The sequence below is a fragment of the Clupea harengus genome, chromosome 3 (genome assembly GCF_900700415.2).
Source record: "Clupea harengus chromosome 3, Ch_v2.0.2, whole genome shotgun sequence".
NCBI classification, from domain to species: Eukaryota; Metazoa; Chordata; class Actinopteri; order Clupeiformes; family Clupeidae; genus Clupea; species Clupea harengus.
In genome coordinates, this window is record NC_045154.1 from 25,660,501 (window position 1) to 25,685,999 (window position 25,499).

General features: G+C 44.9%; 2 protein-coding genes across 2 annotated transcripts in view; one reads left to right on the forward strand and one right to left on the reverse strand.

The window, feature by feature from the left end:
• The first annotated feature begins 114 nt into the window (after positions 1-114).
• Positions 115-6,779, forward strand: tmem86a (transmembrane protein 86A). The gene is made up of 4 exons (XM_012828161.3): positions 115-390; positions 573-769; positions 3,793-4,057; positions 4,341-6,779. The coding sequence occupies exons 2-4, from the start codon at positions 749-751 to the stop codon at positions 4,766-4,768; spliced, it is 714 nt and encodes a 237-aa protein (XP_012683615.1). The 5' UTR covers positions 115-390; positions 573-748; the 3' UTR covers positions 4,769-6,779.
• A 4,139-nt stretch (positions 6,780-10,918) lies between these two features.
• The window catches only part of LOC105900746 (immunoglobulin superfamily member 22), a 16,874-nt gene continuing 2,293 nt past the window's right edge, over positions 10,919-25,499 (reverse strand). The window contains 19 exon segments of the mRNA XM_012828102.2: positions 10,919-11,642; positions 12,320-12,646; positions 14,660-14,959; positions 15,217-15,409; positions 15,791-15,879; positions 16,256-16,552; positions 16,800-16,895; positions 16,898-16,927; positions 17,798-17,971; positions 19,272-19,571; positions 19,921-20,217; positions 21,186-21,327; positions 22,807-22,931; positions 23,152-23,436; positions 23,634-23,909; positions 24,262-24,424; positions 24,710-24,823; positions 25,041-25,218; positions 25,334-25,364. Of these exon segments, the coding sequence (XP_012683556.2) occupies positions 11,575-11,642; positions 12,320-12,646; positions 14,660-14,959; positions 15,217-15,409; positions 15,791-15,879; positions 16,256-16,552; positions 16,800-16,895; positions 16,898-16,927; positions 17,798-17,971; positions 19,272-19,571; positions 19,921-20,217; positions 21,186-21,327; positions 22,807-22,931; positions 23,152-23,436; positions 23,634-23,909; positions 24,262-24,424; positions 24,710-24,823; positions 25,041-25,218; positions 25,334-25,364 (3,485 nt within the window). The 3' untranslated portion in view covers positions 10,919-11,574.

Here is a 25,499-nt window from a genome sequence, read left to right on the forward strand (position 1 = left end):
ACACGTCATCCGGTTTAGACTGAGGATGTCACTTCCGGAAAATTTTATATACACCATAGAATTATTTCAATGATAGACACTTCGAGTTCTTTAGATTCCCACAATATTCTACCAAACAAGCAATCATTTTTCAATATTCGTTTCATTCTAGAAAATATTCTTAAACTACTAGATGTCAAGAAACGATTTGAATTATTACGCATAACTACAGCGTCATTAGGTTTATCCGATGTAATTTGATTGCATGCAGATATTACATCTCCTGTTCAAAGGCATGGTGCATATAATGTATAGCCGACACTTTTCAAGAAATTAAGAGTAAACAGAGACGCTGTAAGGACTTTGGAGTAAAACAGTAGCATATTCGACAGAAGATGGGTCTTCCATGAGGTCAGTGGATAAACACAAGCCATCTGTGTTTACAATGTTGCTTCAGCGAATATTAAACCCCTCCCATAAATGGGAGCGTCAATGCATTAAATGTCGTCCCCTCTATAGCTTTTGTGGCTTTTGATTGGACAGATATGTTAACAGCATCCTATCAGTTTTTTGACAATAATCTCCTCCCACAGTTACAGATGCTGTGCCCCTCCCCCTTACTGATGGCCTGCCCCAAACAAGGGGCACAAAAACAATTCGGGATACAAAGAATTGTGCAGCTGCTAGATCGCTTGGATACTTCAAATTACATCGAATTGTCGGCGCTTTGAACACTTACCAGTAACAAGGGTACTTGACAACTCCAGATATGGTCTCGCCGGTCACTGTGGTAAGCTCTTTTGACTTTAAGGTATCGTTATCAAAAACTTCATGTCAAGCAATCATTTGATAACTGTAGAAGTAGTAGTAACCTCGCGATTTGAAAGGATGGCCAATACTATGTTGCACAGACGACCAAGCTCTTTTAGACCTACCTTGATTTACATTTTAACGTCAAGTCGGCTATGTTTATATTGCAGTAAAAATGTATTCCTATGGGTTAGCGATGATTAATTATTTATTTGTGTAATGTGGAGCATATTGTTACAAACCAGTAACCGTCAAGCAGCAGTCTATACCCGAGACTACCTGGGTATATGGTGACCACGTGATAATTAGGAAACCTGTCTTTTTTCAGACTTAAAAATATGCTTATGGTAAGAAATAGGCTATGTCATTCGTGCATATGTTGGGCAGCTTAACAAATACATTTCCCGTAGAGTGCTGTGATAACCATATTTAGGTTAGTTCAGTGGTGCTCTCTTTGACCACAAGCCGATGATGGAGTCGGCTTCCGTTGTTTTACCAAGGTACTTGTCTCATACGTTAGTGTTCAATTTAAAATTGCGTTCACATTGCATGAGGTGTACACTTTAAGTTAGATTTGTGAACCACTGTAGGCTAAGCTAACTTCCATATTGTTCTAGAAAGTCACAGCGTCTCTCCTTTAGTTGCTTTCATAATGTGTTTTAACTGAAAGGAAATTCCATCACATGACATGAGGAGTTTTTTTTCTCTTATTGTTTAGCCTCTGGCAGAGCATGCACATGTACACTGTATGTATGTGGTTCATGCGCTTTTGAACTCCAATAATTTAAGTTATGTCATAATTACGCCTTGCAAGGTTGGGCCCTTGTTGCAGTTCACACGCGCACAACGGCAGTAGCCTGCTGAAAAGGAATAAGCAACAACCACAAGAATTCTTTCTCACTAAAAAACAAATAAACTTGTTGTGATCTTTTTTAGGGGGGGAGCTAAACAAAATGTTAAAAAGAGGATTTTGTTTGTCTCCCCACAACTACGGATTAAAAACTTCGTATTAATTAACCAGGTATCCAACATTTTAAGGTTTCTTAAGCCGTTGTAATTAACGAATGCCTTTGAACTCTTTTATGCGCACTCAGATGGACAGAATACTCGTTTGAATAGGCACTAGAGCTGTTGTACCTAGTTTCAGCAGACTTATCACACCATAAAGGAGCTGAGAGGGTTATAAATTGTATGCTTATTATTGACTAATTACATGTTTATATCAACACTGGGGTTTTGTGGCTTCTCCTGTCTTTTCAATGATTATTTGGGGTGACTACTCAACTTTTGTTTACACTAAAATGTGCCCATCTCCCCTCTTCATCTGTGTCCGCCGGCCCTGTGATGTAGACAAATCTGTTGTTGAATGTGCAACTGTTTCTAAGTGTTGAAACAGTGGACAGGGTGTTCCAGAGCTGTTCTCCGGGAAGAAAAATATCAACTTCACCTCTCTCCCACTGGGCTGAAAAGAACACATGACTTAACAGGAAAAGGGAGACTCCTGATATCTAACACCTCTGGGAAATATTTCTCCGAGAGGATTTGGATGGGCTGGATTGACTGAAGCCTCTGTCAGATCAGATGATTAATAATTCAGGTAGTTTGACCAATAGACAGAGAGATTATACCCTGTGTCCATCCATATGATCAATGTGTTGTGTTCTTTTTGCAGTGCTGCACACTGTGATGTTTGGTGTTGTATTTATTACAGTTACATTACAAATTAATGCAATAAGGGGCCCCAGGAGGCCCCTGTAAGATGAGAAAGCAGGGTATGTAATGGCTAACTCACAATACTTAATGGACCTTTATTCTCAGCCAACTGATCTGACAGACATTACCTGCTGTATCCATTCTAGACGCTAGGCAAAATTGGTCTAAGCCACAAGCTTTTTAATGGATAGAATTAAAGGCACGCCTATGTGTGCAGCTCCTCTAGGGCCATGTGGCCCCTGCACAGGCTGGGAAAGTGTGCTAGGCTCAAGCTGGGGCCCACATCTGGCCAGATGACCTAGAAAACACGTCCTTGCTGTTGTGGGGGGCAGTGGCTGCTGTTCATGAAAATGCTCAAGAGCAAACCAGATCTGCTCTCTTTCTCTCCCTCTCTCTCTTCCTCTCTCTCTCTTTCTCTCTCTCTCTGTTCACCATCCTGACACTTTCAAAGTGTCCTTAACCGCTCTGTAGATAGCGTGCATGTCACTCTTCTGAAGGAATAACTAAACATGTCTCCACTTGAAGAAATTAACCGATGCCCTGACTATAGTAATTATGTCAATGCCAATGACACCACCATGTGTGTATTTAATCTGCAGCCATTTTTGAGGTCAGCCGAGTCTCTCCAATGATCCCGCTTTGCGAGTGCCCTCAGGGCTCTATCACAGCAGTTGTGCAATGGAAGGCTCTGGATGCATGGCATGGACTCAATGCCCCCCCACCTCCACCCCCACTCCGCGAGCAGAAGCTCCAGAACTTAGCAAGCTCATTTGTGATGAGTCAGAGTATAATGTGAAAAGCTTCCCGGTGGAGTTCCAGCGAAATTAAGCTCTTCCTCATTTCGATGTGCCTGTTTGTGTGTGTGTGTGTGTGTGTGTGTGTGTGTGTGAAAGTTTTTCACTTCCCTTGAGCAGAATGCAGTACTGCAGTTTCTCTCTGCTCGTTGCAGGCCTGTCTCCCACATGAACCACGTGCTTATTGCAGACTAAACTCCATGTCACTTTGCCGTAGTTCTATTTTTACCGTTTGGCCTTGCTTAAACTCCACTTTAGAAACTGCTTTGTGCTACAGAATCACTTCCGAATCCGATTCTCCTTGGCCGATGGAAGTGGGAGACATGTTCCATCTGCACGTTTTTAAAAGTATACAGAGCACACTGCCAGCCCGTCATGTGCTGTAGATCATTCTGAAAAGGATTTATCTAGTAAAAAGTACGCTATCCAAATACTGACTCTGGTAACTATTAAGCAGTTTTTTGTTCGTCCTGTTTAATAAATTAACTCTTTCTAGGTAAAAGCTGAGGGTCCAAAGCTGGTGCCCTTCTTCAAGGCCACCTGTGTGTACTTCGTCCTGTGGCTGCCCACCTCCAGTCCTTCCTGGTTCAGCGCACTCATCAAGTGCCTGCCCATCTTCTGCCTCTGGGTCTTTCTGCTGGCGCACGGCGTCAGCTTTTTAGGTGCCCACTCCAGTGCCCGAAAGATCTTAGCTGGACTCATATTCTCTTCTCTGGGAGATGCCTTTTTAATTTGGCAGGAGCAAGGCTACTTCAGCCATGGTGAGTTTGGTGATCGCTTATTTTGTGTCGTGAAATCTAAACCTGGCAGATAAAAGCTCATTCATTCTACGTTTCGTTAATCTTCTCATGTGTTGAGATCATTTTTGGTCGTAGTCTGATATAATATATGTTGCATTTATATAACAATATAATTGCTCATAATGATCTAGAGGCAAAATAATAATTACAGCATGAATGTTCAAAAGTATGTTGCAAGCCTAATTCTCCTTTATGGCATGGATCTCCCCTCTTCTGTCTGCCCCTGATGGTGCCTCTTCCTCAGGGCTTCTGATGTTTGCTATCACCCACATCCTGTACTCCTCCGCCTTCGGCATGAAGCCTCTGAACCTGAGGGCGGGCCTGGTGATCGGGGTCGTCTCGGGGATCTCCTACGCGCTGCTGTACCCCTACCTGTCGGGGCCGTTCACCTACCTGGTGGGCGTCTACGTCGCCATCATCGGCTTCATGGCCTGGCGGGCCATGGCGGGCGTGCAGCTGACCAACGACCTGTGGACGTGGACCCAGCTGTCGGCCTGCCTGGGCGCCGTGCTCTTTATGGTGTCCGACCTGGCCATCGCCGTCAACAAGTTCTGCTTCCCCCTGCCGTATTCGCGCGCCATCATCATGGCCACCTACTACGCCGCGCAGATGCTCATCGCGCTCTCTGCCGTTGAGTGCCAGGACGCCGAAGTGGCCAGGAAAATAGCATGAGATAAGATGCCCCCCCCGCCCCGATCCCTCCATTTGCCCCCAATGCTGCCTCAGTACCCGCGCGTCGTCTGCCACCCACTTCAGGCCTAAAGGAGGACGCAGCATACCTACCTGCCAGTTATGGATTTCCCCCAGGCCAAACCTTTTGCTTCTTTGCATCCTTTTTGGCATTTTTGCATTTTGGGTTGGGGGAGACCCATAATAGGAGGGTGTTGGATGCATGATGGGAGCATTCATGTACTGAAGGCTGCACTTTTTAGTCTAACTGCCCTGACCCAAACCCCACACCGTTAGTGCCCCTGTCACTCCACACTCCAATCTGCCCTCACTCTCTAATGGTCCAGGATTAGCATTTCAACCAGAGGCACCTCACCAATGAAGTCCAAGCGTTGACTGACTGACAAAAGATGGGGAGGAACCTTGCCCCCCCCCCCCCCCCCTACACACACACACCGCCAGGTAGCAGCCATGTATCCAACGTGCTGCCGAGGAATAGTGTCCTCGTGTTTCTTTGTTTCTCTTGTGTCACTCCACACAACACTTCTGCCTTCTCTTTGCATTAATCAATCGATAAATCAAACAATCAATTCTCTGTCCTGTGTTCGGTGAAACAGTTACCGCACGCTCTACCAGCGATGGTGACAGATCAGGTAGGGGGAGTTTGACCGACTCGCTGTCAGGGAGAGAAGGGGGAGAACAGTTGCGGAGAATTCAGTGAACATTTAATTATCCTTTGTTGTCGCAGGAGCTGTTATTTTTCTCTTAAATGTATTTTTATGAGACATGACTGTGCTCGTGGGGGTGTGCGTGGGGTGGGGGAGAGGGTAAGATGGAGGTGCTAAATGGATGCACAAGTTTGAAATGCTGAAAGAAGGCACATTCTGTCTTCTTTAGTCTTGCTGTCAGTGTTGTTCTGCGTGGCTCATTCGCCACGTGTCTCTCCCCCCTCCATTTCCGTGTGGTCAGTCTGTCAAACTGTAGCTGTTTCCTCAAGTGCTCCCAAAACAGAAGCTCAGATGCTGGAGAATATTCCTGCATAGGTTTCTTTGCTTTTGCTTTTCTGGTTCTGATGGCGCCCCTATTGCCAGAGCCCAGTCCTTTTCAGCCGACACAAACACCACAGGACAGCGTAACCACAGACCCTGTGTTTATAAGAAACAGTGTTACACTGTTGCAGCTTTCACTTGCTCACCTGGAAGCCTATATTCACTCTGCACCCCCCCTGCAAAAAAAGGGAGAAAAAGACAACTTCACAAATATGCGCACAGCAATGCATGTCATTCTTATTTTACCCTTCAATGCAATTTTGGTATGAGCCACTATACCTTCTACTAAAGGTTATGTTATTGTTATCAATGTTCAAACTGTGTTTTAATGTGTTACCAAATTGTCAGAGAAAGAGATTAAGGTTTCTTATTGGTGTGACTGAAGTAGAAAGTACTTCTTCTGTGTGCCCACTGCTGCGGGCAGGTCAGAGCCTACTCAGGGGATTTCCCAGTCTCTCCCAATGGGTGATTGCATAGTTACTTGGAACCATGATAGTGAGCTGGGTGAATGTTTCTTTTTGTCATTACTATGCCCCTTGCAGTTCCAGTTATACTTAGACCCAGAGCCAATGTGCACTGTGCCATGAATGAATTCTCCTCATACACAAATGGAAAAGCTAGATAACAGCAGTCATTATTAGAAAAAATAAGTTGGTTGTCTATTCAGTTGGAAATCAGATCTCCAAGGGACCCTTCGTTGATGAGGGAAGACTGTTTTGTTGTTTCTTTTTTTTTTTTTTTCATTTTGTTTTGTCTGCAAATGCATTTACTTGCAAATCCTCAAATCCTTCTGCTGTACCAGTGTTGCATGCAGTGCCACTGCTGTATGTATCTGTTCTCCAAGCTCCGTCAAGGGTCACAACAAATGAAAGAAAAAGCAAAACAAACGGAGGAATAACAAACCTTGATGGAAAAAAAAGGATCAGGCCTGTTGTGTATTCAGCTGGAATCAGGCGTCAAATCTTTAAAAAAAAAAAAAACCTGGTGTACACAAACACCCAAACCCTTCACATAGCCGACGGCTAAGCCATAGCTCCAGGCAAGAAGAGGACTCTAATATGACTTGTCTGCAGACATGGACTGGCTGCTCTATGTATCTTTTTTTAGGCTGACCCTTAGACTGACCTTCTCTCTCTCTCTCTCTCTCTCTCTCTCTCTCTCTCTCTCTCTCTCTCTCTCTTTCTTTCTTTCTTTCTTTCTTTCTTTCTTTCTCTCTCTCTCTCTCTCTCTCTCTCTCTCTCTCTCTTGATTCTTCCCAAAGAAAGCTGCCTCACAGTTGCGCTGAATGTTTCCTATTCCCCTCCTTTTTCATCCTCTCGCTGAGACATCAGGAAAAATGTGATTTCTGCTGAGACAGTCCACTGCATGTCTGTCACTTGTGTTGACGACTTCTAAGCTGTCTGTCCGACTGCATTGTCCTCTGTGTCAGAGTGAAGCAGTCATCAGTTTTGTGTGCACTGTAGGGACACAAGCTCTTCATTCAGGCTCAGTTTTCAGAAGGGAAACGTGGGCTCTGGCACAAGCTAATTAACTCCCCCAGAGACACCATGTTGTTCAATTTTGTTCAATATCCATGTCACACATACGCAGATGAAATAAGACAGTGAATAGCGTCATAATACATTTTTTTAGAGATGTGATATAAAAGTATAGAGTCGGAAGTTTTGAAATGTCAGGTGTCATGGGTTTGAACTTTAAGGTGACATAAAGCCGCCATGTTGGGCTCAAAGGACATTTTCCCCTGAATGCAGTGTCAGATGAGGCAAAGATGTGGAAGTTGTTATTACAGGTGAACTATATTAATTAGTGACTGCCAAATCCAAGCTGGAACCAGTAATGTATTTTATGGGCTGTTTTTCTGGGGGTTTGTCTATAAAATGCAGCTCAAGTCTATGGGATTAAAGGATGAGAAGCCTGACAATCTTTAGACATTCCATCCAAAGCATTTACAAAAAAGATACATTTCCTGGTAGTGGGAATCTTCCAAGGCAGTCAATGCATTGCGCAACAATCTTTCTGAGAGTAGACACCCCATCTGTTGCTACTGGAAATCTGTAGTAATAGATTCAACAGTAATAGATGGATTAGCATTACAGTGCATTATCTATGTGGATACAAAATGGGACAGAGACGCTCTAAGGGATAACTTCTTTGTTTTTCTACATTGTTAATCAATTGAGTATTCTAGATCTTCTTTTCAGACCTTCATCAAGACCACTTCAATACTTAGTGCAATATAAATGTTTAGTAAAGCCAAGTTGCTAAGTGAAGAGGGACACCTTGGTTGTAGGCATTGAATTATTTACAAAACGAAACGGCACCTTTCTTGTCTCTGTTTGCAGAACTTAAACCAAAACAGAGTCTCTGTCCTCCCTGTGGGCTAGACTCCAACCAGTAGACAAAGGGCCTAATTTAAATTTTCACTGCTAGCCTTTTGTGTCAGACCAGGTCCAGACAGGTACGGAGGTGCAGGTGCGCACTGCGCTACACACGCTGTCAGCCTGTCTGTGGAGTTCGGTCTGAAACCGAGAGCGCAGATGACTGAGAGCTTGCTGTTTCCTGACACACGTGGTGCACTGTTTTTCATGTGGTTTATCAGTATTTTTTTTTCTTTCTAAACCACTCACCTTTGGATGTATGTTCTCATGACGACGAGTATGGAGCCTTCGAGGGAAAACAGGAGGCTTACCAGACGTTTGGTCTCTGAAAGCCGTGCTGTTTACTCTTGCTCGACTGAGGCTGTGTAGTTGAAAGCAACGCAAAGTGGTCTTGGATGAGTGAGCTGTGTATTCTCTTGCCTCACTTGTGTTTCCTCGGTTAAATTCACTTCACTATCCATGGGGTCTGATGAATTCTCAGTGCTGTGTGGCAAACTGACGGCAACCTACTAAAGGTTGTTATCAGTACATCATCTCCTGCTGTGACATCAAATACAATCACTTTATATCTGTATAGGGTGCATCTGTAACAACAGATAGTTATTTTTACCAAGTGTTCCAGATAAAATAATGCTATGTTTGCCTTTCAGGAGATTATTTTCCCCAGTGAAATGGCAAAGGTTTGATTGATTGTTTCCCCCCAAAGACATCCAGTATCTTAGGACAACAAGTTTTTAAATTCAGACAGTCCATACAATACTGTATACTTGGATACAGTTTTTGACGTTACTTTTTGGAGGATTCTTTTAAATTAGTTAGATAATTAGGCCCTCAATATATATATTTATATATATATATATACATATATATTTTTTTCAAAAATGATGACTAGTTTTCAACTGTAGATGTTTCTGAGTTATTGTTGAGTCAAGTTTCAATGTTATGCCTTATTTTTATTGACATATTATGTCTCTTTTCAGTATTGTAATGTAGACTCGAAGGACCATATTGTTCCTCTCCTGTAGTGAAACTGCTATGAATGTGATTAAATTGAGATGAAAAATAAATGCAAGCACAATGCAATCTAAAATTGTTTTGTGTTGTCAATTATATTCTCCCCCTGTGCAACAATGTGCAACTTTAGATCTACACAACAGGAGTCTTCTCTTGGCCACTCCAGGCTGTGTGGTTTATCGTGATGATGGTAGTGTTGAGTAAGTGGTGGTGCGATTGTCACATATACACGTGAGGGAGGGTTTCCCCTGAAGCAATAACTTGTGAATGACAACCAAGGCATCAGCTAGACATACAAGCTTGATTCAAATTCAGATTGGATCAGATGGAATTATTCCATTTTTAACCTTGAAGCATTTCTCCGTCAAATATGCAGCGTCAGTCTGTATTTTACACTTTTTTCACGATGCCATTAAACGGCTCCTCACAGCACACCAGGACCCAGCACCCCTCATCCTCTTTCTTAATGCATGCTGTTATATCCCGCTGCTCACTGTTCTTAAAGATAAGGAAATGAACATCGATTTTGACAAAAAGACTCAATAAACCACCAGGAAAGGCCAGGCGGTAGAGGATTTCTGCAATAATAAGCATTTAATTGCCATTATCGATAATGAGCTTGACCTTTTCTCAAAATGTTGATGCGCTGAGTAGGAAAGGGCCAAAAAAACATCCGTATTGAGTGAGGAAGCTGGCCATTTAACATTGACAACTCACTTATCACTGTGCTTGGAGATATACTACGTGGTTCTATGCAGAGTGCCACCTCATTTAAGAAAATTCATTAAAACCCACACAAAGTCATGGGACTTTTTCCGCATCTTACAACTCTTTTTGCCCTACACTAATTGTGCGTGCATGGATATCTGTGTATGTGTGTGCATGCATATGTTTGTGTGTGTGTGTGTGTGTGTAGGTGCATGCGTGTGTGTGTGTGTTTTGTATGTTTACTCATATAGGCACAGACACCATCATCATGTTTTTTGGATGAGATTTCCATTAGGCTTCAGACTTGTAACTGAAACCCAACTGTTGTAACTCCCCCTGCTTTTTTTTCAGACCTGTCCTTCAGTACCCTCTCCTTTGCGTGACCGTGATAAGAGTGACAGGCTTGAGGTTTACCACAGGCACCTGTATACCTGTTCACCACTGCCCACTCGTTTACTGTAGATAAGACACAGGCCTGTGGAAAAATAAACAGGCAGAGAACATCAAGCGGTCCAAGGGAACGAGCTGACATTAAAAATCTAAGGCAAACACTTTGTTAGCAGTGCTATTGTGCCCAGAGTGATGTATGACGTCATTTAACTGCGGGGGATGTGGTTTTGTCTGGCAGCCAAGGAACAAGAGGTGTGAATTTGCATACTTTGTGTTAGTGTACGGTAGCCTAGAAGGATCTCTTTGTTTCCTCTGCAATAGGGGGGAGCCATAAAAGGATGAGTGAGTCTGGATGAAAACTGTGATTGGTCCTCCCTATCAGGAGGCAGGGTGGGTTGGACCGACAGATGGACTCAGATGTATGGGGATCAGCATCGTTGGTAGAGCAGTGGCTTTCCTAGAGCGCAGGAGGGACGTGTGTGGCTTGAGCCAGGATTGCTTGAGCCAAGACCACTTTTGGACTGCAGAGTGAAACTGCACGCTGAGGGGATTTTTAGTAGGGCTCTGAAGACAACAGACAGAGATCTCACAAGCTTGCCTTCTTGTGGTCATACTTATGGTTGCAACGCTGGCTTTATTCAATTTCACATCGACCCCATCCTATTTTCGTCCTGTTTTACCCCAGTTCACTGAAAGGTTAAAGCACAATAATTAAGAGACGTATTTATCAATGCTGACCTATATGACTGTGTGAGAAATGACTGTGACTGCACTATACCTGCAATATAATGAACACGCTAAGGGCCCTAGTTTCATTGACGGACAATAAGCAAAGCAATGTCCATCGCCCATGAACTAAAGTTATCGTATGACATGCGGGAGCATTGCACTTAGCATCTTGCTCACGGTATTAAATTAGCAAAATGATTTCGCCAGGTTATTAAATTAGCTTTAGTTCATGCGTGGTGGACTTTGCTTGTTGCACATTGTCAGTTGCCCGTCAAAATAAGGGTCAGATGTGTAAATTGAAATATCTGTCTGAAATAATTAACATTAAGGACATTAAGCACAGTTCATTTCCAGTAATAATCTGAACATGGTTTTATGGGTACAACAAAAATCAGTTGATTTTACATTAGAAGGAGTTCGCTTTTCTGCTTGATTTTTAATTTCCTCTATTTCTATTATCCTAGTTTCATAACAGGTCTCAAAAACTACAAACAAACATGAGCAATTATAGGGGATAGCCAAGGTCTTCTTATGGATCTTCTCACATGATGTGCTTTTCTTTTCCAGAACTTTCCGTTAAACTCTCCAGCAGACCCTTGTCATCCTTATCTGTCAAAACCAAGGACACAACGTCACTGAAATGTTTCTTTCCATTTGCAGATAAAACAGACTGCTCAACACAAAGCAAAACACAAACACAAACCTGAACGTTCTTTGAGAATATGAAAGTAACTGTATCTGTGTGTGTTTGTAAATGTGTATTTCTAAGTCTCCATATTTACTTCACAGTATGTATCAGTGTGTAAGTATGAATGTGTACATGTCTGTTTCATTTTTAGGCTGCATTGGTCTCTGTGTGTGTCTCTTTTCATGCTTGATGGATATCTCTGTGTGTGTGTGTGTGTGTGTGTGTGTGTGTGTGTGTGTATTCCCTGCAGTATGTTTGTGTGACACAACAGCACAGTCACTGGACTAATCTCTGAATTCAGGAGTAATGTAGGAGCAATGTGCCTACCAGACTCACACTGTACAGCAAATGAAAACATCTCAGAGACAAGGCCCAGTTGCAGACACTTCCCACCAAGTACATTTCACTTCAAATTCCAAATAAGCATCACCCCTTCTGTTTAGTGCATAGTAATAGTATGACAGAATCTTTGGCTCTTTGGAGTGTGTGTGTGTGTGTGTGGTGTGGTGTGTGCATGTATGTGTATGTGTTTATGTATGTTTTGTGTATGTATTTGTAAGTTTGTGTATGTATTTGTACGTTTGTGTGTGTGTCTTACCAAAGATGACCAGGTTGCACTTGCACTTGGCCTCCCCTAGTGGGTTCTCCAGCACCAGCATGTACTCCCCACTATCCTTGGCCGTGCACGTAGGGATAGTGAGCGTGCACACCCCGTTGGCCGTGTTCTGCCAGAACCGCGGCCCGTTCGACACCTTTATGTCGCCGCGGTACCAGGAGGCGGTGGGCACCGGGCTGCCCGTGAAGGCGCAGCTCATGGTGCAGTCGTTTCCACGGTGCACGGCGTGGTCCCTCAGCGGCAGCACGAACCCGGGCTTGACGGCGCGCTCCTTGGCCACGTAGGGCTTCACGTGCAGGCTGAAGGGCTCTGGGGAGGAAAGATGGGGATGGACACGGCGGTGTGAGAAATCACACAGACAGAGCAGCGTGTGATGGAGATAATTTCCAAACACTGTTAATGACTTAAGAATATAATAATCAAGTGCCTTGTATTATTAATTACCTTATATGAATCATGTACTTATGTAAGCAGGAACATGGCTTTTCTGTGTTTCTGCGTGTGTGTAACTTAGAATATTAGGTGCCACTTAGTCTGCACATGTACAAGAGCATGTTTAGACCAGAAGTGATAAGAAGGTTCGAACTGTGCTTCTTCCGACCTTGCAAAACTTCCATCCTTGCCTCGGATATCAGAAATCCACCACGTGGTTATCTCGCTGAAACGCTCAACTTCTGTCTATATAAACCTTGTGCGATGTGTTTATCAGGGCTTCACTTTCATACTTGTTTTGTGAGTGAGCCCAATTGCAATTGTTGTTTGTCTAATAAATATACTTATATGCAGTTCCGGAGTCCTGAGGTAAATAGGGTGAATTTTCACCTATCAGCGTGTGTGTGAGACAGGCCTTGAGGACCGGAGAAGAATGTGCTTGAAGGTGTCACTAGAGTTACAGAGTACAGTGCAGTTTAGAGGGTCAAAGGTCAGATTCCCACAGTCCTTGCCATAGAACTGCTGTAACTTAATTCATTAGCTGCTTCTTCTCTTTCAAGAATAGTCAAGATGGGGGCCTGAACAATGCAGATACACTCAAAGAAATAAGTTGTTCAAATTACTTAATATTGTTATGTCAATGATTTCCACATAACTGAGTTGTGTTCAAACTAATTTAATACTATTATTACAGAGGAAATAACTAACTTATGTAAAACCAACAAGACTGTATTAAGTAATTACAATATTATTTGGTCAAGTTAGCCTTAATTGATCAGGCAGTGTTCATCTAACTAAACAGACCTTCATTACACTGACCTAACTCACTTATGTAATTCTAACTCAACTGGATTTACTAACACCAACTGAACAACTCCTTGTATTTCCAACTTAACTGACTTGAATAAGGAGTACCTAAATGGTTTTCATTGGTATAAAGCCAAGTTATGTCAACAATCGCCGTGAATTTGACTTCTGCATTTCCCCATCCCGGATTGTCCTTCCTCCAGGACCCCAGGGCAGCTTTTAAGCGCCCGGGGACCAAGTGAAGTGAACCGTCCATCTTGGTCAGGGATTGATAGGAGCGTATGCTGTTGGGGTTCTTGTGGACACTGGGAGAACATGCAAACTCCACACAGAGATACCTAGCCCACCTGAACACTGGAGGTCTGGGGAGGACCTGCCCCCCTAACCAACAGTGGCCCATGCAGGAATCGAACCCATGACCTTCTTGCTGTGAGGCGGCAGTGCAAGGACCTGAGCCACCATGCCATACCTTGGTTCTGTAATATTATTTATTACCAATGGAAAACGACAACCATCATGTGATATCAACGTGATATCATTCAACACATACCAAACTCTGGGTGTGGTAAAGAAAGCATTATTAGTTTTATATAAAATTATTATTTATTAGTAATTGAGCTTTTACATGTATCTTCAAGGACTAGATTTTAGAGGTGATTGATCATTTTAAGTTAAACTTACTAAAGTGGACTACATTTTAGAGGTGATTGTTCATTTTAAGTTAGACTTACTAAAGTGGACTACATTTTAGAGGTGATTGTGCCATTCACTCAACAGTGTTATGTTGAATTAACTTAGCTGGCTTCTTTTGCTTTAACAAGTTTTCATTTTAAGTTAGACTTACTAAAGTGGACTAGATTTTAAAACCAAACACAGAAATGTTAATTAAATTGAATATAAGTACATTTATTTGATTCAGCAACTCACAGAGTTCACTTTTTTGAGTGTATACTACTACTTACTGTTTATCATGGTCACCGACTTTAATTTAGTAGTTAACACACTGACACACACACACACACACACACACACACACACACACACCTGTGAATTTCTGCCAATCTCCCCTCTATCTGTCCGTACCTTTCTCTCTGGCGATACTGAAAGGATCCTTCGAGTCGAGCGGGTCACTGTCTCCAATGCTGTTGCGAGCAACGACCCGGAAGTAATACTTGCGTCCAGGCAGCAGGCCGGTGATGGTGTACTTGTTGCTGAACACGCGCTCAGCGGCGGTGTACCAGGTGGCCGTGCTGGCGTCGCGCTTCAGGATGAGGTAATGGGCCTCCGGGTCGTCGGCCAGGTCCGGGGTGTGCTCCCACAGCAGGGTGACCGTGCCCGGGACCTCCTCCAGCAGGTGCAGGTTCCGCGGGGGCCGGGGGAAGTCTGACGGGAGGGTGGAGAGGGAGGGTGCATCACACACACAAGGTGCAGAAAGATGAGGGCATTGTTTACCTTAGGAACCCTTTCTAAAAGTAGTCCAGTAGTGCATTAGCATGTAAAATGTAATGCTATCTCTGACAAAAAATTGTCCAGTAATGTGTGTGTGTGTGTGTGTGTGTCTGTGTGTGTGTGTGTGTGTGAGTGAGTGAGAGAGAGAGATAGAGTGTGTGTGTGAGAGGACGTGATGAGGTGGTTCTTGCCTTTGACCCGGACGTTAATGTCGTAGTTGACCTCTCCGTGTTCGTTTCGCAGGTTGACGCGGTAGATGCCTGAGTCAGACTGGCGGGAGGTCCTGATAAGGAACTGCGAGTGCTTGTTGCTCTTGGTGATGACCTCTCGGCCACTGGTGGGGATTCCGTCCTTCAGCCAGGTCACCTCAGGGGGAGGCGATCCCTGTGGAGGGGTCAGAGACATCACTACACCCCCAACTTCCATCTCCAAACAGTCCTTCTCTCTGAACCCCCTCTTAGCATGCTGCCATCTGGGCATAGTGTTATAGCTGCTTGAAAGGTCATCCCGGGGTCATGTATGTGTCATTATAAGGTGATCTGTATGAGCTGATCTATATGGAGTCATTGTGATAGCAGGTTATGGCATGCTGCTGTTGCTCCTTTGTACATCGCTTTGGATAAAAGCGTCTGCTAAATGACTAACGGTAATGTAATGTAAATGCTCCTGCTCTGTTATGTGTCGGTTATGGTTGCTTGAGATTATGAGAGCTTCTGTTGCTTTCCTGTTGTGTTGTTGATTGTTGATGAGGGAAAGAAAACTCACCGTGAAGGTGACGGGAATGCAGAGAGAAGCGCCTGCCCTCAGTTCCATCTGGTGTTTCACCTTCCCCTGCAGGTCAAACCTGGGAGGAGCTGACAACAGCAGCAGCCACAGCAACAACAACAACAACAACAACAACAACAACAACAATGTCAGATCACCACTGTACTCTCGTCAGTGGGAACTTGGGTATTTAGATGGGCACTGAAAACATTGCAATTCATGTACAAGACAGTATGTTGGCATATCCTGAACAATGACACAATGACAATTAGACTGCCTTTCTTCAAATATGGCTTAATGATATATAAGGTGTGTGATTTACTGTGCACAAAGCCAGAATTTCTTCCTTCAAGATGCATTTACTCGTTGTGGCAGTATCAAATCCACCAACCAACACTCCACAGGATGAGCTGCATGATCCCCCCCTCCTTAACTCATTCTAGAACATTCTTAAGAATGCTGTACCTGGTGGGGCATGGCCAGGGACTCCCTGCTCCAGCTCCACGGGCTCGCCGACCCCCCCCTCGTTGACGGCGCGGATGCGGAAGAAGTACTTCATGCGCTCCTGCAGCCCACCTACACTGTAGCTGGTGCCGGCGATGGGGATCTTGGTGCATTTGGTCCACTCCTTGGCGTCGTCCGAGCGCAGCTCCAGGATGTAGCCAGAGGGGGCGTCGCCCTGCTCGGGCGGGGACCAGGCCAGAGAGATGGAGGAGGTGGAGGAGTCGGTCACTTGCAGGCCTCCCACCAGACCTGGGGCACCTGTACACACAGAGAGAGAGAGAGAGAGAGAGAGAGAGATAAGGAGAAAGAAGGAAAGAAAATGTGAGGATTCCTTTTTTCAATCTATATGCAATGTATGTCCATCACCATCATCAAGAAAGAGAGAGAGCGATAGAGAGAGAGATAAAAGAAAAGAAAAGGAAAGGAAAGAAAAAGAAAGAAAGAAAGAAAGAAAGAAAGGGCACACACTATTGTTTGCATCGACCTCTCTGGTTCGGAGACTTACGGATGGGGTCTTTGGCCAGCGCTGAGGTTGGATGCAGCGCTGGGGACCCTGTTCCCGCTCTGTTTACAGCAGTCACTCTGAACTCATACTCCACCCCTCCATCAGTCCATCCACTGAGCACTTAGTGTCTGCAGGGACCAGAAGCAGCTATATTTAGAGACCGCCTGTCGAGGTCATGTTTCAGCAACCATAGTGCTTTATGTTGTATAACAGCACCTCTTACACAAATATTAACTTCTACTATAAACAGTTTGTAAAGAACAAGGGCTCTTTCCTCAAACAGACCTGTCCACGCTGAGTAATAACACAGGAACAACTGTGAATATACTGTAAGAATAACCTTAGTGTTAGGGAACATAAACTCTTGTTCCTTTATAAACATAAAATCTTGTATTAATGATGATGAATGATATAATAAAATAAAAGAATGACATGATAAAGATTATTTCATTAAATTGATCAGCTGATTTGATGGCGTCACACAAACACACACACACACACACACACACACACACACACCATGGGTTTCCTCAAACAGATCTGTCCACACACTGAGTAATAATAAAATAACAACCTTTTACATGAACTGAACATTTTGTGACCTTTTTATTTTTGCAGTGTAAAATATTGATCAGTTTCAATTGAGTATGATAAAACTGTGAATAACTGGACTAGATGGACTGATGAACATGTTCAATTGCAGCTAGAGAACATCACACACACTCTCACCATGTGAACGGACTGCATTTATATATTCCACTCAAAGCGCTTTACAGATGAATGCCTCAGACATCTACCCATTCACACACCGATGGCAGAGGCTACTATCTAAGGTGCCAACCTGCACATCGGGAGCGGTTGGGGGTTCAGTGTCTTGCTCAAGGACACTTTGACACTTGGTGAGGAGGAGTCGGAATCGAACTAGCAACCTTCCGATTGCGGAAACAACTCCTCTACCTCCTGAACCACTATCGCCATGTGTGATGAATGCCACTGACCCTGGATCAGATCCTTGTTGGCAGGGATCCACATGCTACCTCCCTTCTTCTTCCTCTCCACCATGTAACCCAGGACCGCTGCTCCGCCATCTTGGCTCGGCGGTGCCCACGTCACTGTGATGGCATCTTTGGTCACGTCCGCAATCTGAGGCTGGGATGCCGTGCCAGGTGGCTCTGCCCAACATAACATGTGGTAAAGGACATGAGAAGTCTCGAATGAATAGTGATAGCAGTGTGATCAGTGGTCAGTTTCCAATTGCAGGCTTCTGTATGGTAACGGAAATAACGCTAAATGAATTATGCTGTCCTTAAAAAAAGATGAAAGATGTTCTAGTATTATTTCTGTAATACCTGTGATGGAAATTGATATTGCCATTAATTTATAGACTTACATTGCATTGCAGGCATGTTCTCCTGTGTTTGTGTGTGTGTGTGTGCCATGTCTATTGATAGTCTTAGTGCACCTTTGTTTAAAGGCCCCAGCAGACATCCCCCTGCCCCAGGTGGAGGAATACACATTGTCCACCATTTTGGGCCTGTGTGTGTTCCTCCATAAGAAAATCCCCTCCCACTCACCTCCCCTTCCCAACCTTGACCTGTAGAACCTTCCCCAATGTTGACCTATCACCCCCAAGGTATCCTCCCATGATTGACTGGTATTTAACCTGTAACACTGTGGTGCATCTTTAGTCTTTGCCTGCCTCTACTTGATGTTGGTATTGACTCCCTGCAGGAGCACCTTGAAATACACCTCCAGAAACCTTTGATTCGCCTCGTGGTCCTTTGTCTAGAAGAGTGTCGGCCTAAGTAACCCCCGTCACCTGGCATCTCCCTCAAGGATGTCATGTAAAAATTGATGGCTGGTTGTAATAAAGGGGTATTTTTTATTATTTTATTGTAGCTTTAGGCTTGATTTAATATCTTGATTCCAGTTGCCACAGATGACCTTATAAAACATTTTGAAACTTTTATTCCTTACTGTAGTCCCATTTTTTATTCATTCTTACAACATTTGTCCATTAGACCTACTGCAATCTTACGACACACTTACTTTTCTGTTAAACCGCACAGACACACAGAAACACGCACAGACTCACACACACACACACGTTCTCAGTTCACCTAGTTTTTGCAGTACGTTTGAGTACTGTTTACATTTTGATGTTTATTTGTTTTTCTCACATGTTCGGGGGCACTGGAGAGAATCCTCCTTGTAAAGTAAACAAGTAATATATTTTTATAAACAGCCCCCATCTCCTGCAACGTTTTACCCGACTTTACCATCAACTCCAGTCAGCCCACAGCCCAAAATGTGGGGTGGCCACCTCGGCCCCTCACAGCGTCTCTCACACAGACATGCACAGGCACACACACACACACACACACACACACACACACACACACACACACACACACACACACAGACTCACACAAACACACACACACACACACACACATTCTCTGCGTCTCTCACCGATAGGCACCCCGGCAAACACCTCCTCCGTCTCCAGTGGCTCGCTCATGCCCTGGGTGTTCAGCGCTCGGATGCGGTACTGGTAGGCCTTGCCCTCCTCCACCTTGTTGCTGCAGAAGGTGGTGGTGCGGCTGTCCACCTCGCCAACTTTGCTCCAGGACATCTTGCCCGCGGGGCGTCTCTCGATCAGGAACCCCGCGACCGGCGAGCCCCCGTTGTCACGCGGGGCCTTCCACTTCATGGTGATGCACTTGGCCGAGTTCTCCAGGATCTCCACTTTCTGGGGAGGCTTCGGGTGGTCTGATCACAAAGAACAAAGGCAAAAACTCACACTGCTGTGGATTTCCACTGACAACACTAACAACAACACAACAAATGCAGTCCATGACAAATTACTGTCTCTTTATTGAATAGCATCGCACTGATCTGAATGATAATACATCTCTTATACTACCTGTATAAAATACACAATATCATTATCTAAAAGAAATACAATTTCCTGAGACACTGAATTGCAATATACTATAACTGCACACAATGTACGGTACATATAATAAAAATGGCAGTAATGTTCTTGAAACCTGACTAGCCCCTGTTCTTCTGTAACCCAAGAGAGAGTTCTCCCTCCTCAGGTGGCTGTGGTACTCACCCACCACGTTGAGGTGCAGGTTGGCGACGGCCATACCGCAGTCACTCTTCAGCTTCACCACGATAGCGCCGCTGTCCTCCCTCACGCAGTTGCTCAGCGTGAGCGTGGTGTGATCGGCGCCGCGCTCCACCGTCGTGCGCTCGTCCTCCGTCACCTCGATGCCGTCCTTGTACCAGGTGATCCGCGGCGCTGGCTTGCCCCGGAAGGGGATCTTGATGGTGGCGGTCTGCCCGGCCTTCACCGTCACCGGCTGGCTGGACAGCACCTCCAGCATGGTGGGGTCGATCACCGGAGGATCTGTGCATGAATGTCAGCAACGTTTATGTGAAAGCAGAAAGGAAACAACTTCTTCTCTGGCGGGTACTCATAGATAGATGTCAGCAAACGTCCATACAGTACTAGCAGGTCTTAACTTGCTTTTTCTGTTATATATCTGGACTAACACTGTTGACAAATTGGCCTATGAGATGAGTTATAACTGTCTTAAGTGTTACAAGGGCGATTGAAAATCAGGGGCCAGGGTTAGATCCCTTTTACATAGTCTCTTGAGCCTCATGGATGCCTACATACTGGAACTGAGTGTTGGGAGGTGGGGGTAGATTCCCACTGTCATCATTTCGGTCAAGGGGAGTCTGTTGTCTGAAATGTAATATGACAATTATCAACAATGTTTGTGTAAAAGTGAGTAGGGAAGCAGATTGATCTATGGCAGGGAACAGATAAATGTCAGTGCAATTTGAATGCTTCTAGTTTAACATGTAGTCATGTGGTGTCTGCCATGAATCATAAATGAATCCCTCCACAGGACTCTCAGGATGAGACCCAGGGGCTTCAAAGTTATGAAAGCTCTTAAAGGCAAGAGTCTGTATTTTTATTCCAATACACTTTTTTGTCAAATTCAGCAAATTGCTCCTCACAGTCCTCTAGCTGTCCATTCAGTGTGTGCACTCAAAACAACAACAACAACTTTCTTACACCAGAATCACTCAGAGACTCTTTAAGGTCTTTAAGGTACCCCTCCAGTTCTTTTAAATATTCAAGATTTAAATATCTACAAAAGGGACTTCCTACAGTTGTCACCAATTGCAAACACACTCTTTTGAAAGAATCTTACCACACCGGGCTTCCTCCCTGGTCCAGCACCCATTCCCAACCCCCATACTTCCCTGGGGCCCATGAACTAGGAACACGCCTATGGTGACCATCCTCTGTATGTCCGCGGGTGTCACTAGACTCCACTCCGCTACAGGTGCGGTTCTGCTCACCTGCGATGGCCAGCACCGCTTCACACTCTGCCCCCTTGGCCCTGAAGGTGTATCGGCCCTCGTGCTCCTCCCCCACCCCACTGAAGAGCAGCTTGTGCACGGCGCCCTGCTTCACCACCTGCACCCCGCTCAGCTCCGTCACCTGCAGACACGGACAGGAAGCAGCCACTCCTCATCTCAGACCCACTCATATACAATACACAGTCCATCTGGAGGAATTAGGGGTGCAGTAGTTATGGTTGCTTCAAACGGCTAATGGTTTAATGCTTCAAACACTTCAATTCAATATTATTTATTTTGTCAAAACAAGACAACTGTTTCAAGGTGCTTTACAGAGCCCAGTGGTGCAGATTCGGTAAAAAAACAGCAAAGGTGAGTGTTGCTTTGGTGAGGTTAGGTGTGGGTTAACCTTCTTGCCTTAACATGTTCAAAATCATGCTATCAACTTCAATCATTTGTTTTCTAGAGGTTTACATTTGTTGTGTACAGTACAGTACAGTACAGTACAGTACAGTACAGTACAGTACAGTACACATCTATGCCCATCTAACTAAATATAATTGCCTTCATACATCATAACAGTCTGTCATTGCTCTACTTCATACATGCTCTGCCATCTGGCAGCTTCGCTAGTGCCAATCCCCTCTACCGTCGGTAGCATCACCCTGAAAATAGACCTTCCAGCCCCCCGTCCCGCCAATCAGGTGATAGCACCTGCTCCATATAAGGATGGCTCATCCCTTCTTTATGGCTCCCCTCTTTATTTAGCACCCTCCAGAGATTCTCAACCTCTCAAAAGCATATCGCTAAGAGCAAAGAGCCCATCTGACCCAGCTCACCCCACCTGAGTGTGTCGTTACAGCGCTGTTTGTCTGACCACAGTGTGTAATTCTATCCGAGGGATATCTGTAAATAGCCCTGATAGACAATAGGTGGGTGGTAAGGATTGCTGTTGTTGTCAGTAGTCTGTCTGTCTGGACTGTGCCTCTTGGTCGGCCCTTATGTACACTTTGTCTAAGTCTGTCACATGTTTATGTTTTCTTGTGCCATGTGATACTATCATGCTTTTAACCCCGCCTTCACCTTGTCTTTTACCACTTCCTGCCTTTGTTTAGTTTTCTTGCCAGTTTCTGTTCATACCTGTTTTTGTTTATTGGCCTGTTCATTGTCTGTATTGATTTTACCTGCCCAGTGATCTGTCTCTCCTGTTTTGCATCCCTATGTTTTTAGGTCCTGTGTTTAGGTACCTCTTCTTTTCCAGTTCATTTTGTTCTTTAGCCCGCCACGTGTCCATTTGCCCAGTCTGATTCTGTGCCCGGTTGCTTGTGTGCTTAGTGCCTGGCTAGTTGCTCTTTGTTTTTTGTCCGCTTGCTTTTCTTGTTTTCCTGACCGTGTTTTTTTCCCCTGATTGTTGTCTGGATTAAGGTTCAGTCTTCACTCTTTGTATTTTAGTTTGTCCCTCTGATTCTTGTAGTGTGGATCTTCACCTTTCTAGTAAAACTCACTTTTTGTGATATCTCCGTCATTCCCAATGTGCCTTTGCCCCCCCCCCCCCCCCCCCTCCCCAAGCCCTGACAGTGGCAGTTGTATGATACAGTGTGGAGGGGAAGGTTCTCCTTACCTCTTGTCCATCCTTCAGCCATACTCCATCCACTTTCTCATCATTCAGAACAACACAGAGCTCTGCCCCTGAACCAGTGGGACACTGCTGATCTGACAGGCCACTCGTCACTGAGGCAAACCTCTCTACGAACACACACACACACACACACACACAACACAGGAAAATATATTCATTGAAAAAAATCAAAACCGTTGAACTGCCCCCCCCTGTTTGAATGCTTTACAATACACACCGACATGTTTTAAATGTGCTATTACAACAATAAGTCTTCATGTATTGACATGTCAGTGGTAGTTATTTTAAAATGAAGTAGGTCTGAGTTGATTTAATCTGGCCCCCTACCATCAACAGCGAGATCAGCTGAGCTGACATACTCCTGAGCATCATTGTCCTGAGTGCAGACGATGCTGTACTCCCCTGCGTCTGCCAGGTCAGAGTCCTCCACGATCAGCTCGGCGTGTTTGCCCTCGCGCACGAAGATGTAGCGGGGGTCGTCGGTGATGTCCCGGCCGTCCTTCAACCACTTCACGTGCACGTCCTTGGAGCTCATCTCGCACTCCAGGCGGGCCTTCCCTTTCTCCTTCACGCGGACGTTCTTCAGATGGCAGGCAAATTTTATGGGAATTCCTGTAAGGATGGAGTGAGATGGATGGAGGGAGATGTCAGAAAAAGAGGAGGCAGATGGAGGTTCGACTTTAGCATTTTTTCTTTTAAAGTAGCATATAAACAATCTTTTACCCATTTTCATTCAACAAAATTGTGCATTTTCTCTCTAAAATAAATGATGAAATGCACAGCTAAAGGTAGAAATGAAAGCTGCTTACTTTCAATGAAGAGGGGGGCTGTGGCCGTCAAGTCGCCCAGACACAGGGTGTAGTCTCCGGTGTCGCTGGGACGAACGTCCTTGACCCTCAGTGTGTAGGTCAAGCCGTCCTCGGACACGGACATGTCAAACTTCTCGTCCCTCTTCAAGTCCTTGCCCTTGCACTTCCACGTGAATGGCGCGTCGGTCTTCTTGGAAAGACGCACCTCGAATACGGCCGTCTGCCGCTCGGTGACACGCATGGGCTTCAGGTCTGACGAAAACTTCAAAGGTTCGTCTGGACGAAAGATGAGGAGATTAGGGTGATCAGAGAGGAGAGGAGGACGGATAAAAAAAGATGATGAGACGAGTGAAAGAACAAGTGTGGATTGCCACTGCGCTTGTTTTGAGTGCCTGGCCTCACAAGACAGAAGTCTGGTTGTTTCAAGATTGTCCCCTGAGAGAAAGTATTTGGTTGCTGCCAGGGGCTTTGGAAAACCACCCATTTTAAAAATGAATACAAAACATTAAAATGCTATTCATCTCACCAAGCACTACACCAGGTGGGGAAGTTAGAAATATTACAGCTCAAAACGTACACAAAACACAAGACAGAACAATAGATGGCGCATTGGCACGAGAGTGCTTGCCTATGACGCTGAGCTTGGCGTTGAGGGCCTTGTCTCCGACCTGGAGGGAGTAGGTGCCGGTGTCTCGCAGGCTCACGCTCGTGATACACAGCATGTGTTTGGTGCCCAACTGCTTCACCTCGTACTTCCCCAGAGAGTACTGGATCCGCAGGAGCTCTCCATCCTGAGTCAGCAAACGCAGGTATAGGTTTGAAGAAACACACACACAAACTGATATCCTTGCCGCCACACACACACACACACACACACACACACACACACACACACACACACACACACACACACAAACACACACATATACTCTCACATCAGTGCTGCCACACACACATACACACTCCTACACATGCATACACAACAACCACATACACAATCCCCGGATACACACACCCCTCTACAGACATACTGTACATACACACAAACATGCACTGCATATATGGTGGGCCTTTACCTTAAACCAGCGCATCTTGATGTTTGGGTCTTTCAGTTCCATCATGGTTTCAAAAATGACATTCGAGTCAGCTTTCGCTGTAATATCTTGCAAGGGTTTCAGGATCTTAACCATCTGTGTGGGATTTCACACGCATACCATCATTACAACAACAAAAAATCACAGCACCATACAAGAAACTCACACATGCTGAGAACACACATGATGACATACCTGAGCTGAATTTACTTCCATATCAGCAGGGAGTCACAGACATGCTGACTAGCAAGCCTCTCACACCTAGCACAGCAGCTGTTAGGGTTGTTACCACAGTAACCACAGGCTTTCCTACCTCCACATCCTCTTTCTTCTTCATCTCCTTCAGCTTCTTCAGGATGCCCCTGAAGTCAGTGAAGCCATGCTCGGCGCAGATGCGCTCGTAATCTTTCCGGTCGGCTCCCTCCAGGATTTTCAACATCTCCTCCTCCGTGGGAGGCTTCTTCTCCTCTCTCTTCAAGGGCTGGACATTCCTAACCAACCAGACAAATCACCAGACAGTTTAGAGAGACATTTAATCTTTGAACTGAATGAGGTCTCTTTGTAGCTTAAACGCCGCGCGAGGGCTGTCGAGTACATTGTACCCACCGTTTCTTCAGCATCTTCTTGAAGTCCATGGCTGGATCTGAGTTAGACAGTGTTTGAAAACATGAAAAAGGATGTTTACAAAAGCATTTGTGAAGGTAGGTTGTTGCACACAAACTCACACACATACACATACACACACACACACACACACACACACACACACACA